At 40.3% G+C, this 14139-nt stretch overlaps 1 protein-coding gene across 2 annotated transcripts in view; it reads right to left on the minus strand.

Annotated features, from left to right (window-relative positions):
• TRIO (trio Rho guanine nucleotide exchange factor) overlaps positions 1-14139 on the minus strand; it is a 245029-nt gene that overhangs the window by 114964 nt on the left and 115926 nt on the right. For both annotated transcript variants that reach the window (XM_059854645.1, XM_059854652.1), the window contains exons 12-14: positions 8382-8551; positions 7290-7464; positions 311-506 (exon numbers count right to left, since the gene is read on the minus strand). In XM_059854645.1, the coding sequence (XP_059710628.1) occupies positions 311-506; positions 7290-7464; positions 8382-8551 (541 nt within the window). The remainder of the gene's footprint in view (positions 1-310; positions 507-7289; positions 7465-8381; positions 8552-14139) is intronic.

Raw genomic sequence — 14139 nt, forward strand, 5'->3', positions numbered from 1 at the left:
CTGACAATCTTTGCTTGATTGCATTGATCTGACTACCTATAAAATTAACATTCCCTTGTTTACTCTAATTTTACAGACATCCTGAGTGAAATCCCTTTCTCTAAAAACAGCTTCACCTTCAAGTGCTACCAACTCTGATGACATTTATGTGCCAGTATGTTGTTATGAACACCACTGAATGATTTGAGTATAAAGGAGCTCCCATGTCCCCAGTTTACAGTTAACCAGCATCCCTGTTATTTTCACACATCCCATGGAGAGACAACTGGATAATTAGAAAGCCTGGAATAGCACAAAGGAGCCATCTTACCAGATGCCTGCACTTCATTGACATACTGCAGCAGATCCTGCCCTTGGTGGATGACATCAAAGGTCAAGTTATTCATGGTCAGGGCTTTGTCGGCATGATGCTGGAGCCTCTGTTCTGCTATTGTAAGATCTTCAGTGTCAAAGTCATTCATCTGCTGAGAGAGCTCATCATTCCAAGACTCAAGGTCTGAAATAATCTGGAGGAAAAAGGAAGGAGACCATGTTCAATTACCCATTACACAACAGAAAACAGTTTCTTTCCAATGTTGCACTGATGATTGAAGTAGTGAACTCAAGTTGTTCATTGTTGATCAACTACAATGGTCAAATTAGACTTGGTTCAGACACAGGCTATCTTAGCATGGATTTTAGATTTTGGCAAACAATCCAAAAGAACCTCTTTGAGAACTGCTACAGCTCTTCAACCAGTGCATGCAACACTATGGGTACGTGCCCCTGCCTTATTGAAGGTACTCCATCAACACTACCTGTGAAACAGAAAAAGTTAATAAGTTTTTATCTCCTTTTAAAGGAAAATGTGGATCTGGTACACCTTTTTAATTCCTCAGAGTGCATCAAGTAATAATTCACACATCAAGAGCCACGTGATCATACAATTATGCCAGTCTTGATCCCTTTTACAAGAAAGCCAGCTTTATCCTTCTGTGGGCAGGAAGCATCCAGGCCACATGCACCTTTGAGCTCTGCCAGACAACTGAGAAGCACTTACCACAAAAGGCTGGGTACTCAGTGAATCCAGCAAAATCAAAAAGCATACTTTATTATAACATTACTGCAATGTCAGAACTAAATTTGCTTGCTGATATTCTTCAGCTACATTTCAGTTTTCACATTTTAATTCTGGATTTTATTCTTCGCTGCAGGATGTCCTAAGAAAGGTAGCTAAAAAAGTTTTGGGGTTTTTAAACACATGTATCACAACAGTAAGTGCTCCTTGTCTGTCCACACAAGTGTATTTTCCAAATCATACTGCAAAGCCTATCTGAAATATAAAATATTCCTTTTAGTTAGGGTACAAAACTGGTTTTAAGGCTAACACAAAACAAGTGTAGTGCTTTACAATCCTCATTACCAAAGTGGGCTGAGTTCATACAGATTTGATGCACAAGTTACTTCAGAAAAGTCTAAAACATCCCTCAAGCCAATAATCCAATATCAATTTTTTTCCAGAATTTGCAGCAGTTTTAGCACCAAAAACTGCAGTTCATTGGGAAAGCAAAATTATAGGTATCAAGAAACAAGTATGGCTTAGTTTGAGTGTTCTATGATTTCAGGAGTAGGGCAAACTCATGTGAATGGTGCTAAATGAGAAGAAAGTACCTATTTATGCAGCAAGACACAACAAAAAGAGGACCTGACTTAATGGGCATTAGCAATCAAGTATCTAAGTGCATAAATATTTAACCCAAGTCATTTGTTGTCAGCACAAGAAAGATGCAACTACCCCTTTTCAAGTGGCTGTAACAGCCCCAAAGTTAGTGAGACAGTTAAATGACCAGAGAAATTCCAGGAAAACAAGCCTTCTAGAAAAAAAGCAGAACTGGGGAGATTAGAAAAGTTAAATCATTTGGATAAAGTTTCTGTAGTTTGCTACAATCACTCATGAAGGATTTTTTCCATTCCGCTCACATGATGCCATAAAGAAATGGACACATCAAGCAATGAATATTAAAATTGCGGCACCAGTGAGTTACTTCCTGTTTTAAAGGTGCTCTGCAAAAAAATTCCACTTGAATCACTAAGTGTTTGAGTTTTACATCACGTCATGACGGGAGACAACAAATAATTAAGGTAGCTATTTGTAATCCCTAAACCTGCTCACAGCTACCTCTGATAAAGTGAAAACATGCAGAAACTCAAGTGCCAGGGGTAACACTGAAAACAGAAAAGCTGACGACCAAAGTATTCAGGAAGATAGACAGGACAAGGCTTTTAGCCATTGCTTGAAGCTCCTTTCATCTTCCATGTGCTCTAAATATCACACAGTCTCTATTTAAACAGTGTGAGTGGTTTTCCCTCTGAACACACAAAACCAGGCTTCCCATCACACAAAATCCTTAACAAGTTCCCTTCATTTCCTTTTTACTTGATTCATGCCCAACATGTCTCATCACCTTCCTCTGCTCTTCACTTTCTTTTAAGTGATCTGAAATTTTAAAGAAACTTCAGGTTTTCCTGACAGTCCAGCCAGAGAAATTGCTTACTTTCAGCTACCTCTCTTTTCTGCTCTTGTGCATCTCAGCTCTGCTCTTCCCAGCTTCTCTCTGAAACTCTGTGTTCATTTATTATTAAAAGCAGTGGAGATCATCTAATGTTTGTTTCTTCATCCACTAGGGAAGTTCTAAGAAAACAGATTTACCACCTTATTTTCATCCAGGTCAGTTAACAACATTCAAAAGTTACCCTGAAGTAGTAGGACTTTGTCAAACAGAAATCTGAGCATTAAAAAAGGTTGCAAAACTCCACTATTAAAACACCATCTTTCTAAACACCATCACACAAAGGATTAAGATTCAACATGGCACATTTATAACTGTTTTACAAGGAAAGCCAGTCCATCTCCCTTCAGAACAGATGATAAACCTTATCTCTTTTACTGGGAATTTAAGTGAGAATAAATAAAAAATACAGCAAGCTCACAATACGGCACTGCTGCGGCTGTGTCAGTATTGTTATAATCATGAAATAGATTGAAGTCACTAGCTCCTAAGATTCCCTCTACTTGATAGGAAAAACAACTAGTTTCAAGGGGTCAAAACTGTGTGTTGCCTCAGACAAGAGGTTTCACTAATAGTGCCTCCAAAGAACAGCCACGAACAGCCAGTAAGAATTATAGCTTTTCCCATGCTATTTCATACAACCAACCCCATGCTTAGGATCATGGCACACATACTGTTTGAAGCACTCTGAACAAGACCAATGTATTTCTTTTCCCCTTCTAAAGATGAGGATGCCCACAATACAAATAAATAATGCCATCACGTTTCCACACTGATTCAAAAGCTAAGTAGTCAATGACCATCATAGAGGACTTTGCTAACAAGGGCAGTAATCCTCATATTTTATCAGCAGTAATTAGGTGGTGCAAGGTGGCCTATTTCAGCCATTGCACCCACTGTGCAAATCTGAAGGCAGAGTTAATGTAGAAATAGCATTCACTAAGCCCTCTCTGCCCACACTCTTCAGTGATCCCTCTAAAGTTTTGCTTTACAGACAACACTTTCAAAGCAAGCAGGCTTCCATTTAGCTTGTAAAGTTTTGTCAAGACAATCAGTATTAAACAAACAGAACAAATGACTAATAGAATTCTAAATCACAAATTCATACTGCTCTCAGGAAATGGACAATCCAGCATAAACACAGGCTAACAATTCACCATAGCATGTGTTCAAGAAGTTCCTGGTGCAGATTCTGAGCTGCCTGACATCACTACATTCTATTAAATGTAAAGGAAACACTGACAGGAAACAAAGCGGGTATAATATGGAAAGGATGCTTTTACACTGAGTGCAAAAGAAATAAAGAACCACAGGTCTCTTCTCAGAAGTGTCTACCATTCATGGTGCCAACTGAGTGCTCATCAAGACCCAGGAAATAGTGGTTTTTATTTGTGTGCTTAGGAGAAAAAAAAAAAAGGGGGAAATGGGAAAGGGAGAGGAGTTACGTCTCTGTGATACCCCAGCATTTTACATCCTTGTCTTTTCAGCAGTGTGATTTAACAGGCATCTTGTAAGTACGGTCCAAAAATAGAGTTGAGATAAAGCTGTGAGCTGAAAAGTGTGTGGTATGCTCTGTGTAGGGCCCTGTAAGTTACAGACAGACAAAAATGCTCAGACACAAATGAGACAAACACATTTTGAACTGTGTACTTTGCCCCCAGTGTTACCATCCCACTGGGTTCACACACACCTTCCTCATGCTTCTAATCACACTAGCAAGGGAATCTTCACCTACATTATTTTGCTCATTCTTGCCTTTAGTTAATACAGGCATTTACAGAGGAGTCCTTCAAATAGCTCACCAACAACGGCACTAAAAATCATGCTGAAGATAGAGAAGGTAAAGTTTATATACCAAGAGCAAGGGGCAAAATAGAGGCAGTACTACAGTTATACCCATTTCAGAAGAGCAGGGGTATCTGAAAAGTTGTAGGATAAAAGAAAGGAAGTGTTTAATCAGCAAAGAAACAAAGTATTTTATCAGCAAATTATACGGGAAGAGTAAGGAGAAGAAGGGAATTAACCCGGCCTGCAAATCTCACCACTGTCCCCAGAAGAACAGCTGCATGGTTATAACCCTGCAGTGCTAGGGGAGCCCTTTGTCCCATTTTAGCCTGTGTAATTTTGCAAGCAGTAAGAGAAGCTAGAAATACTACTTGCCTTTGAGAAAAGCTGTCCTCACAGGATGCTCCCCTGAATTAACTGCCCCTACACCTAAGTTTTAATTGACTGGAGCAGTCACACAAAATCCTGGAGGAAGCAGAAGGTCAAAACAAGATCTGCAAATTCCTAGCTGGCATCTGGCTCCTCCTCATTATCAAGTTACTTCAGCTGAGCTTCTGCTTTCAAACAACTGACCTGGAACTAGCCCCCACATTTTCTTCCTGGAAGTTTCTGAACAGACGCCTGCCTTCAGGGAGAGGGAAAAGAGAAGCGTGTTTTGCTGAGGAAGCAGAGAAGACATGGTACACAGACAGCAAAACAATCAACATTTTGCTGAAATCACTCTGCAGCCAGGCCCATTTTCTTCCTTGACGGACTCTCCATCAATCGAAAATAGGCATGATTTCTATTTCCAAGCCATACAGACAAACTATACCAACTCTTTCAACAAGCTAACTGGTGATTTGCTTTATGTTGTATGTGGCAAGATGTGAAACATGCCAAGTGTCAGGTTTAGAAAAAGCAAGACCTGTCAAGTCCATGCAGTTTTGGGCAGTACAGTATAAAAAAGACACTAATCTATTAGAGAGAATCCTAAGGAGGGCTAAGAAGATGGTGAAGGGTTTGAAGGGGAAGCTGTATGAGGAGCAGCTGAGGTCACTTGGTCTGTTCAGCCTGGAGAAGAGGAGACTGAGGGGACATCTCACTGCAGTCTTCAACATCCTCATAAAGGGAAGTGGAAGGTCAGGTACCCTGTGAGGTGCCCAGTGACCCTTGTGACCAGTGATAGGACTCAAGGAAACAACATGAAGCAGAGCTAAAGGAGGTTTAAGTAGGATATCAGGAAAAGGTTCTTCTCCCAGAAGGTGGTTGGGCTCCCCAGGGAAGTGGTCACAGCACCAGCCTGACAGAGTTCAAGAAGCATTTGGGCAACACTTCCAGGCACATGGTGTGACTCTTGGGATGCCCTGTGCAGGGCCAGCAGTTGGACCTGATCACCCTTGTGGGTCCCTTCCAAGTCAGCATATTCTATTCCATGATTCTATGAAGTTAGGGCTTGCAGCTTTCTGATTAAAAATCCTATGGGCATCCCCAAGTAGCAGTACCAGAAGTACTCCTACCTATATAGATGCTGACCTGAACTGAAGGACTAGAACACATCTGCAAAGTAGGGCTCCTGCAACCAGCCTTTTGCTGCTATAGAATCCTGGCTTATGTAACCTACAACAGAGAGCAATCAACTTGATCGTGAACTTCACTCAAACCTTTATTCTAATTCTTGCATTAATTTTCTTGGAATGCACTGCCCCACACAGCTGCCATTCCTTCAAAAAAAGTGTTCTGAGAACATCTCACAGACATCAAGCACTGTTGATCACTCCTGCAAAGACTGTAAGCATATGTGAGATAGCTACTCTCACATGATCAAAGCAGAAAAGCTACTTTCACATAGTCAAAGTAGAAAACTCTCTGCAGACCAGTGTGAATTGCAAAATTGAAAAAAACCTTTTTAGTCTTCCTTTACAGCAGAGTTGTTATTACTGTAGAGCATACACTCTCACTTCCTCTGTGGGTAAGGATCAAGGAACTGTGTCTGCCTATTTCTGCACTGCCCCTAACAGTGTGCTTAGCTAAACCAGACTTCAGCCATGACATCAAATCCTGATTTTCAGAAGGGGAAGGAACACCCAAACCAAAAAACCCAGGACACTATCACTAAAAACCTGAGCAGCTTTCTACTGGCCGCCTCTTTTACCTTTAATTCATAACCAACAGTGGCAGCTTTTACTACACACAAGCAAAGGGGCAAGCTAATCAATTAACTCCTGGTTTTCAGAATTTCGAGGTAAGTACACAGTCACTGTGTGGAGCACGAGTAGTTTTATGAAGTCATATGACCTTAGCTGAAGGTAGTTTTTTTTTAATGTTAGCAACTCTGCTAACCTAAGTTCCCTGTGGAGTTTCATGTCTGTTTGCGTCCATGTTCCTGCACACAAACAGAAACTTTTCAACTGATAAGCTGTAACTGCCCTTCGAAGTTTGGACAGGCTCAAAACTCCTTGAATTTTGAAGGAGTGAAGCACTACAACAGCTATTGAATTATTTTTGGAGGTGGAAAACAATTTTATTTTTAAAAAATTACAGCCCATAGAACATTCTCAGTGATTAAGATAGAATTTCAAATACCACTTGCAGCTGCCAACTGAAAATTGCTGATTTGGTAAAGGAAGAGAAGAGGGTTGTTGAGAAGAAGAGGGTTGTTACTACAAAGCATCAGTTTAGAGGGTTTGTATGAAACCATCTTGTAAGTCCTATCCATATTAACTGCAGGTATACTAGCTATATCAAGGTAGCATTTGCTTGAAGATGCACCAAGAGCAAATCAAAAACCTCAGCTCTGCTGAGCACTGAGCTCTTCTGACACTTTCCACACACAGGACAAAAACCTTAGTTCAGGTAAGAATTTAGTCTATCAGCCATTTGAGCCACATGCCAATGCAACTACACAATGTCAGCATAAACATTCCTAGACAAGAGGAGAAATGGGTGCAGTGAAGTCTGAGAGCAAACACTCACATCTATTGCATCTCTTTCAAATATGCGGAGCTGCAGAAACAGCTCCAGTTTGATCTTGCGTTCTTGGAAAAGCTCCTCCATCTGAGACTGGGCCTCATCCAGCTGCTGCAAGACTGTCTCTATGTGGTTGATCGAGCTGTTATGGGGGGTCTTGTTACTAGAAATGGCAGAATCCCTATTCAAAGCAGAGAGAGGGGGAGGGGGAAGAAAAAAAGAGCATTATTGAAAACAAACCCGTACAATTTGGACACTATATATGACCACAAGATATAAGCCTGCTTCAGATGAAGTTGTTGCAAACCATATTGCATGAAAGTTAAGTCTGTACATCTTTGTAAATAAAAAGTCAAACTATGCTGTAGTACTAAAAAAAAAAAAAAAAAAAGGAAATTAATTACCTTCATTTTTTTTCCCAATTCAACATGAAAAGACATTCTGTTTACAGGAAGGATAAAATTTAAAACCAGAGACAAATGCTGCCACTGTGAAAAGGAAGTAGCATATGATAACTATTTACTTTCCTGAATCTTCCTGGCAAGGAAAGAAAATCAAAATTAGTTCATTAAAAAAAATTACTTAATCTTTTACCTGAGTATAAAACCTGCAAATTCAGATTTGTTTATCTCCTGTAGGAAAGGAGACACGTACCAGAGCAGCTGGGAACCAAATTTATTTATTCAGATCATTTTGGAATGAAATGGACCACAAACTTGGCTTTTACTACAATGAAGTTACTTGTCAGTATGCAAAACAAATTCAAGTGTCTCTTTATAAAAAGGCTGCTGCTCAGAACTTAAAATGCAGTGGAGCTCTGCATGTCAGACTACAAAAACACATAACTGCCTCTATCAAAAAGGTAGCTTATGTCAACAAAATCTCCTTCTTGTGGCAGCAGTGTTTATAAGCTGAGTTTCCTGTAAACAGAGGTTTAGAGACCATCAGTACAGCATGAGAGATCCCTGTAGTCCTAATATTTACAAGTTTTATTTATAGGTCATATCTTGTACTCATCATCTCTACCCTCAAAATAGAAAGAACCTCACAGAACATCAGATAAATAGCAGGGGAGATTGAAATAAAAATCTGTCTTACCTTAGCTGCTGTATGAGATCTTCACCTTCTTTTATGACATTGACTGTAACCTGCAGAGTGGTCTGTTGCTGTTGACCAAAACGTTTAATCAGGTCTTGGACAGCCTCCACGGACTCAGCATAGACATCATCAAGCAGTTCTTTCTGCAGCTCTTCAAGCCACGTCCACAGCTAAAGGAAAGGGGGAAAAGCAAGAAATGTAAGCCCGAGGATCAGGCAGTCAACTATTCTGAATCCATCTCCATGGACAAGAGAAAACAGACTGAGGTGGCAGGAAGAGACAGGATTTGTTTTTCTTCATAGAAAAATCCCATCCTCATATTAATGAAGACAAGCCTTTGTTTCAAAAAAGGTTTTCACTTCTTGGAAATACCAGGAAAGCTTTATCCGTGTTGCTAAGTCACCCTTTCTTCCCCATTTTGCTTCTACAGAACTGAGCGTATCCGATTGAGCAGCACAGAGTTCATAGTGAGAATCCCATCTGCAGCTCTGCGCGAGAGTCCCTGGGAGAGAAATGCTATGGTAACACTCTCCGAGAGAAGGGAGGAAGGAAGGAAGGAAGGAAGGGAGATGTATTGTAGCCACCATCAAATTTGCACTGCCGGGCTGACACTGCACACAGACAACATAACACTTTTCACTGGCCTTCAAAAAAAGGAAAAAGAAAGGGCATTTCAGAAAACAAAATACAGAGACAAATCAGATATGAGAAGTTATTGTTCTATCATGATGGTGTTTGCCCTCCTGACTTCAGTTTCACACTATTACAACAAAAATCATCACAAGCAATCCTACCAGTTAATTCTACATTCTTCCTCCCTGCTTCCCATGTGCACATATCCCTGCTCAAAAATACCCATGCACTACAGCTTACACAAAAATCCCTATGTATTTGCTGGACAGGTATCACTGCTGGTCACATGAAGAACCCTACAGAGTTCTTTTCCACAATAGCATAATGGAAACTGTTGCATCCTAGGCTCTTTGTGAAAGTCACTCATCAGCACACCATTAGCCATCTATTGTGGAACTGAAAAAAAGCAGCAGGAGCACGGCTGTGTCCTGCAACACACCCATGAGCAGCACCAACACCACACTGGAACAGCTGCTCTTACAGGAAGCATTCAAACCCGGTCCCTCCAGTCTATTTTACCAACCCACCCTGAATGCTGCTGTTCCAAGAACAAGAATTCATTTTTTATCCCAAAAGAGTAACTCTGATCCGATCAAAAGTATTGAGGTCTTTCGACATTTTAATCTCTGACTTTGAAACTTTTAGAGACATTTGAACCTAATTAAAAAGCTAACATTGTTAAAATACATAGCTAAGCAATCAAAACTGGCTTAAATTCAAAAGAGAGAAACTTGAATGTTTTCTTTATTCCTCTGCTAAACATTTTCTACAGAAATAGCCACTTCATGCTGCTGTTTGTATATGTATGTTTTGATCATAGATGTTTCCTAACTAATACATTAAAACAGAAAACTCAGTGAACAATTCCAGGTCTTGACTAATTAGTTCCTTTGAAACTTTGTTTTAAAGCCAAATGCCAGTTTTGGCACCTCATAGCTTTATATGCCTCCTGTAGGTTTTGAGTAAACCAAGCTATAGGCTAAGTTTTCACAACTGGGATGAACTTAAGAGATTTAACCAGACTCTTTTCTACAAATCTACTACGTCCTCCTCCTCAAACCAGCACTGTGTGTTCATATACACTGTTATTCTGACTACTCATATGCTTCAAAGATAATGCTTGTCACAAACCTGAATGCAACTCCACAGTTGTAAACACCACAGCACAGCAGTCTTTCTTATTAAAAAGATCACAAATCAATAGAACTTTACAAGTGGGTCAAAAGCACTCGTCAACATTAATTCCAGCATAACCCAATGCAGCATCCAATTTTTTTTTTCCAAATGTGTACTTCGGAATGCAACTTCAACTGGGAAATGAAACTTAAGAGCAAGAAGCCGAAAAATTTAGCCTAAAAATTTTACTAAGTGCCCAGAGGACATGCATTTATTCTTTTCTTAGCTTGTGAAGTTTATGCCTGAGCCATAAAAATGAGCTGGACAGTACAGCTTGCAACTGTGCTCAGATACAGACATTTGAGAGCAACGCTTTGTTGTTTTCTGCAATGTGCTTGGTGCTGTCTGGAAGACACTGCTGGCTCTACATGCTCACATACACTCCATGCTTACTGTGCTGCCTACAAAAGGCCAAATTTACACAGATATTTACTATAGAGAAAGTGGGATGAAATAATTTTGAGTTTCTCAGACTGTATCAAGTTTGCCCCCTGGGTCCCTTAGAAGTACCTATACTGCAGCTCGAGACATGTCTGAGAGCCACTTCAATTTTTAACAACATGCCTTCTGCAGCTGAGCTGTGTCAGACCTCTACAAGGAACACACCTCACCTCTTCATTTTTTATTCTTCATGTACACTTTAGCCACTTCTGTAACTGGATGGAGATCTGGCAGAAACAACAAAACCTACAAGTGCTGGACTGGTGAGGTACTGTGCATGTGAATAATTCCCTCAGAGCTCACCCTAGATGCAGGAGACCAAGCCAACAGAGAACATGCAGACCTTCCCCTCTGCAGAGCCAGCTCAAGGCAACACCACCTGACTCGAGCAGAAGTACATGGGCACCAGCACAACCACGTGTGATGCTGACTGGCTTAGTGCCTGCTCAGCATGGCATCACTGTAAACATGTATCTGGCCCCCAAGGTACCGAAGTGCTCAAAAATACCTTGTGTTTGCCTAGCCCATGAGCTGAACTGTCACTGCTTGGGAAGCAAAAACATTTTATGAAAAGTGCAGAAGGAGAAGGAGAGTAATTAGTATGCATTACTTGCCTAGCTGTGATTCATATGCTGTTGAAAGTGGAACAAGTTAAGCCATTGAAGTGACTAAACAGCTCTGTGACACTTCCATAGCAGAAGTTACTCTAATACGTTGCCAAATAAACGTTTCACATTTATTCACCAAGTAAGTTTCTGACAAAAATCTTCCTCTCAAAATAATCTACGTGTTTATAAACAAAAGTTATGATAAAGCCACCACAGATGAATAAAACTGTCAGGTTACTAAAGCTAGATAGAAATTCATGCAGTGTACTGAGAGAGGCTTAATTCTTAATGGGTGGCAGTAGCCAGCTGGCTTCTCTGCAGCTTTCAAACCAGAATGAACCCTGGATATACTGGAAATTACATAAATTACCTTGTTTTCAGATACAAAATTAAGGTTGAAGACTGTACAAGGTTGCACAGCAAAGCAAAAAGAAAGCAAACAGTTTACAGCAGGGGGTGAACAGAGACTAGAGCTTACCCATACATGTTCAGCAGTGCAGAATTACAGATTTTACAGTGCAATGACTTTCTGAAGTAACACATTATTCCATAAAAGAGAGCTTGGCAACAAAAATCCAGTGGGGGAAAAACCACAAACTCATCATTAAAAAACTATTAACTTTCTCTCGGTGTGAACTTTTGAGCAACTTCCAGTCATGTTTTTTTTCTATTCTTTGTAAAAGAAGTAGCATGAAGATCCCTAAACAAACTATCAAATCCTCTGATCTCAGTAAGAACTTTACCCAGCGGCAAGACAGCTCTAACATATGGTGAGAAAATCTGCATACAAAATTCAATGCAGTCACAGAATGAGGTTCTTCTCCTCTTTTCATCTGCTCTTTGCATCTTATCAGAATTAAAATTAGAGAGGGAAATAAAATTCTGAATCCCTGACAGGCAAATGTTTCACTCAGCAGTTTTTTTTCTTGATCTAAATATAGCACAGACTAAGAAACATCTGCTTGGATGAGCCTGCATCCTGTAGTACCTCTTTCCTAAGTTCTTGGGAGCATGCCATTAGTCACTGAGATGGTATTATTTCAATTGTCTGCAACATCCTGGAAGTTTCAGTGTTTCCATCATGGGCCTCTATCCATTTAAGTCCCATCTCTGCAATCTCCTGAAAGACTGCAGTTAAATAAGACCCTACTGTATTTTGCTGAATATAAACAGAGAAGAACTGTTTTCGAGTAAATACTTCACCCAAGAGCACAGAGTTATTTATTAGGGTAAAATATCCATCACAATCTTTCACAAGTTATTTTTTCATTTTTGTAATACTGGCTTTTGGATATGCCCTTTCAGTAGGCTCAGGCAAAGAAAGGCACGTGGTTTCTGCATGTAAAAACTGCAAATTCCTCTTTCTGCCCGTGTCCCCCAGCACACTGCTGCAGTATGTGCATTACCACAGGCACAGTTGTTGAAGGACCTATTATTTGTACAGGGCCAAAGGTTGCAATGGTGCTCCCTAACAAGTATGTCTAGGCATAGGAAGGGGCTCGTGTGTGTATGTCTGCCTGTAAGCTTTGGCTTTGAGGATATGCAGTGCACAAAAAATGCATCTTTTTAAAAACAAAAACCTTAAGATGTTAAACACCACAGGGTTTGTCTTGCAAGGCGTTCAGTGGCATTTAAGATGCTAAACGCCTGCAATTTTTTTTTTAATTAGACAGAATTATCTTTAAAAGCTTCAAATACCCCTATCTATCCTATGGTTATACAGGAATTAATTTCTGATTCAGAATAAATTCATCCTTGCAGCAAAACCAAGTTTCCCACATGTTCATAAAATTACATCAATTACTACTACCCTGTTAACATTTGCTCTATTTCTTAACTGAACTAGAGAAAAATGTCTATACATAGCTCAATAGAGCATAAAGGTCTACTTCTGACTCACTTTTGTCAAGCGCTCTGTGCTACTGCAGAAATACTGGGACTTACATTTCATCCTTTTTCCAAGCAAAGAAGCTACCAGTATTAAAAAACTCAAGAGAGAAGAAAAGCTGTGCTGGCAAACTGAATTCCAGTCCTACCAGCAGTAAGCCACTACACATTTGAGTGTGCAGCCACTGAGAGTGTTTTTCATTTCTGATTTAAAAGTGTGCTCCACAACTCTCACAAGATGAGCAGCATATCAAAATACTGACCAGAATGCACTTCATATCTTTTACCAGACCTGCTACATTGATCACTGCTGTGCTATAATGACACAATAAAAGTATTAGAGATGCATGAGCCAAATAGACAAAGCCTTTACACTTAGATGGAGGCATCCAAGAGATGCTCTGCTGCTGGAACCAGAATGCAGAGGAGAAAGCAGCCTTTTTTGTGACATCCACATTTAACCTGTAGACCACCAGCAAAGAAAGATCAAACACCCAGGAGGGACATGCAACCAAAGGAGCAGGGCTGTCATCCCAGGGTCTTCCTCAAGACAAAATTAATGCAAGGCTGTGCTGTGGACACCCTCCCATACTGGGCAATGCAGAGCAAAGTTTATTTCCAGCAGTGAGTTCTGACACAAAGCGAGACTATTATCAACAAGCTTTTTTGAATCAAAAGGCACATGCCTCATAGGTAGATAGGAATGAACGGGCAGCACTGTGGCCAGAGCCAGGCCTCCTCTGCCTTCCCTTGCACTGGCACCCTCAAAATGATGCCACCTTCCTTCCAAAGATTGCATAGACCACTGTTTCATTACTTTGGTAATGATGGCATTGTATCCTAGCCAATTCCACTTCCCTTCTCCTTATTTCAACCTCAGTCGATTCTGGAGCAAAGTTTAGTTTGAGTAAGATGAAAAAAGTAGACTCATGTCTTCTAGTAACACCATTAGGCATACCATGTTTACATAAAAAGCGCTCTGAGCTATTTTATAATCAACTTGTCAGAATACA

Source organism: Haemorhous mexicanus, chromosome 1 (assembly GCF_027477595.1).
Source record: "Haemorhous mexicanus isolate bHaeMex1 chromosome 1, bHaeMex1.pri, whole genome shotgun sequence".
Classification (NCBI taxonomy): Eukaryota; Metazoa; Chordata; class Aves; order Passeriformes; family Fringillidae; genus Haemorhous; species Haemorhous mexicanus.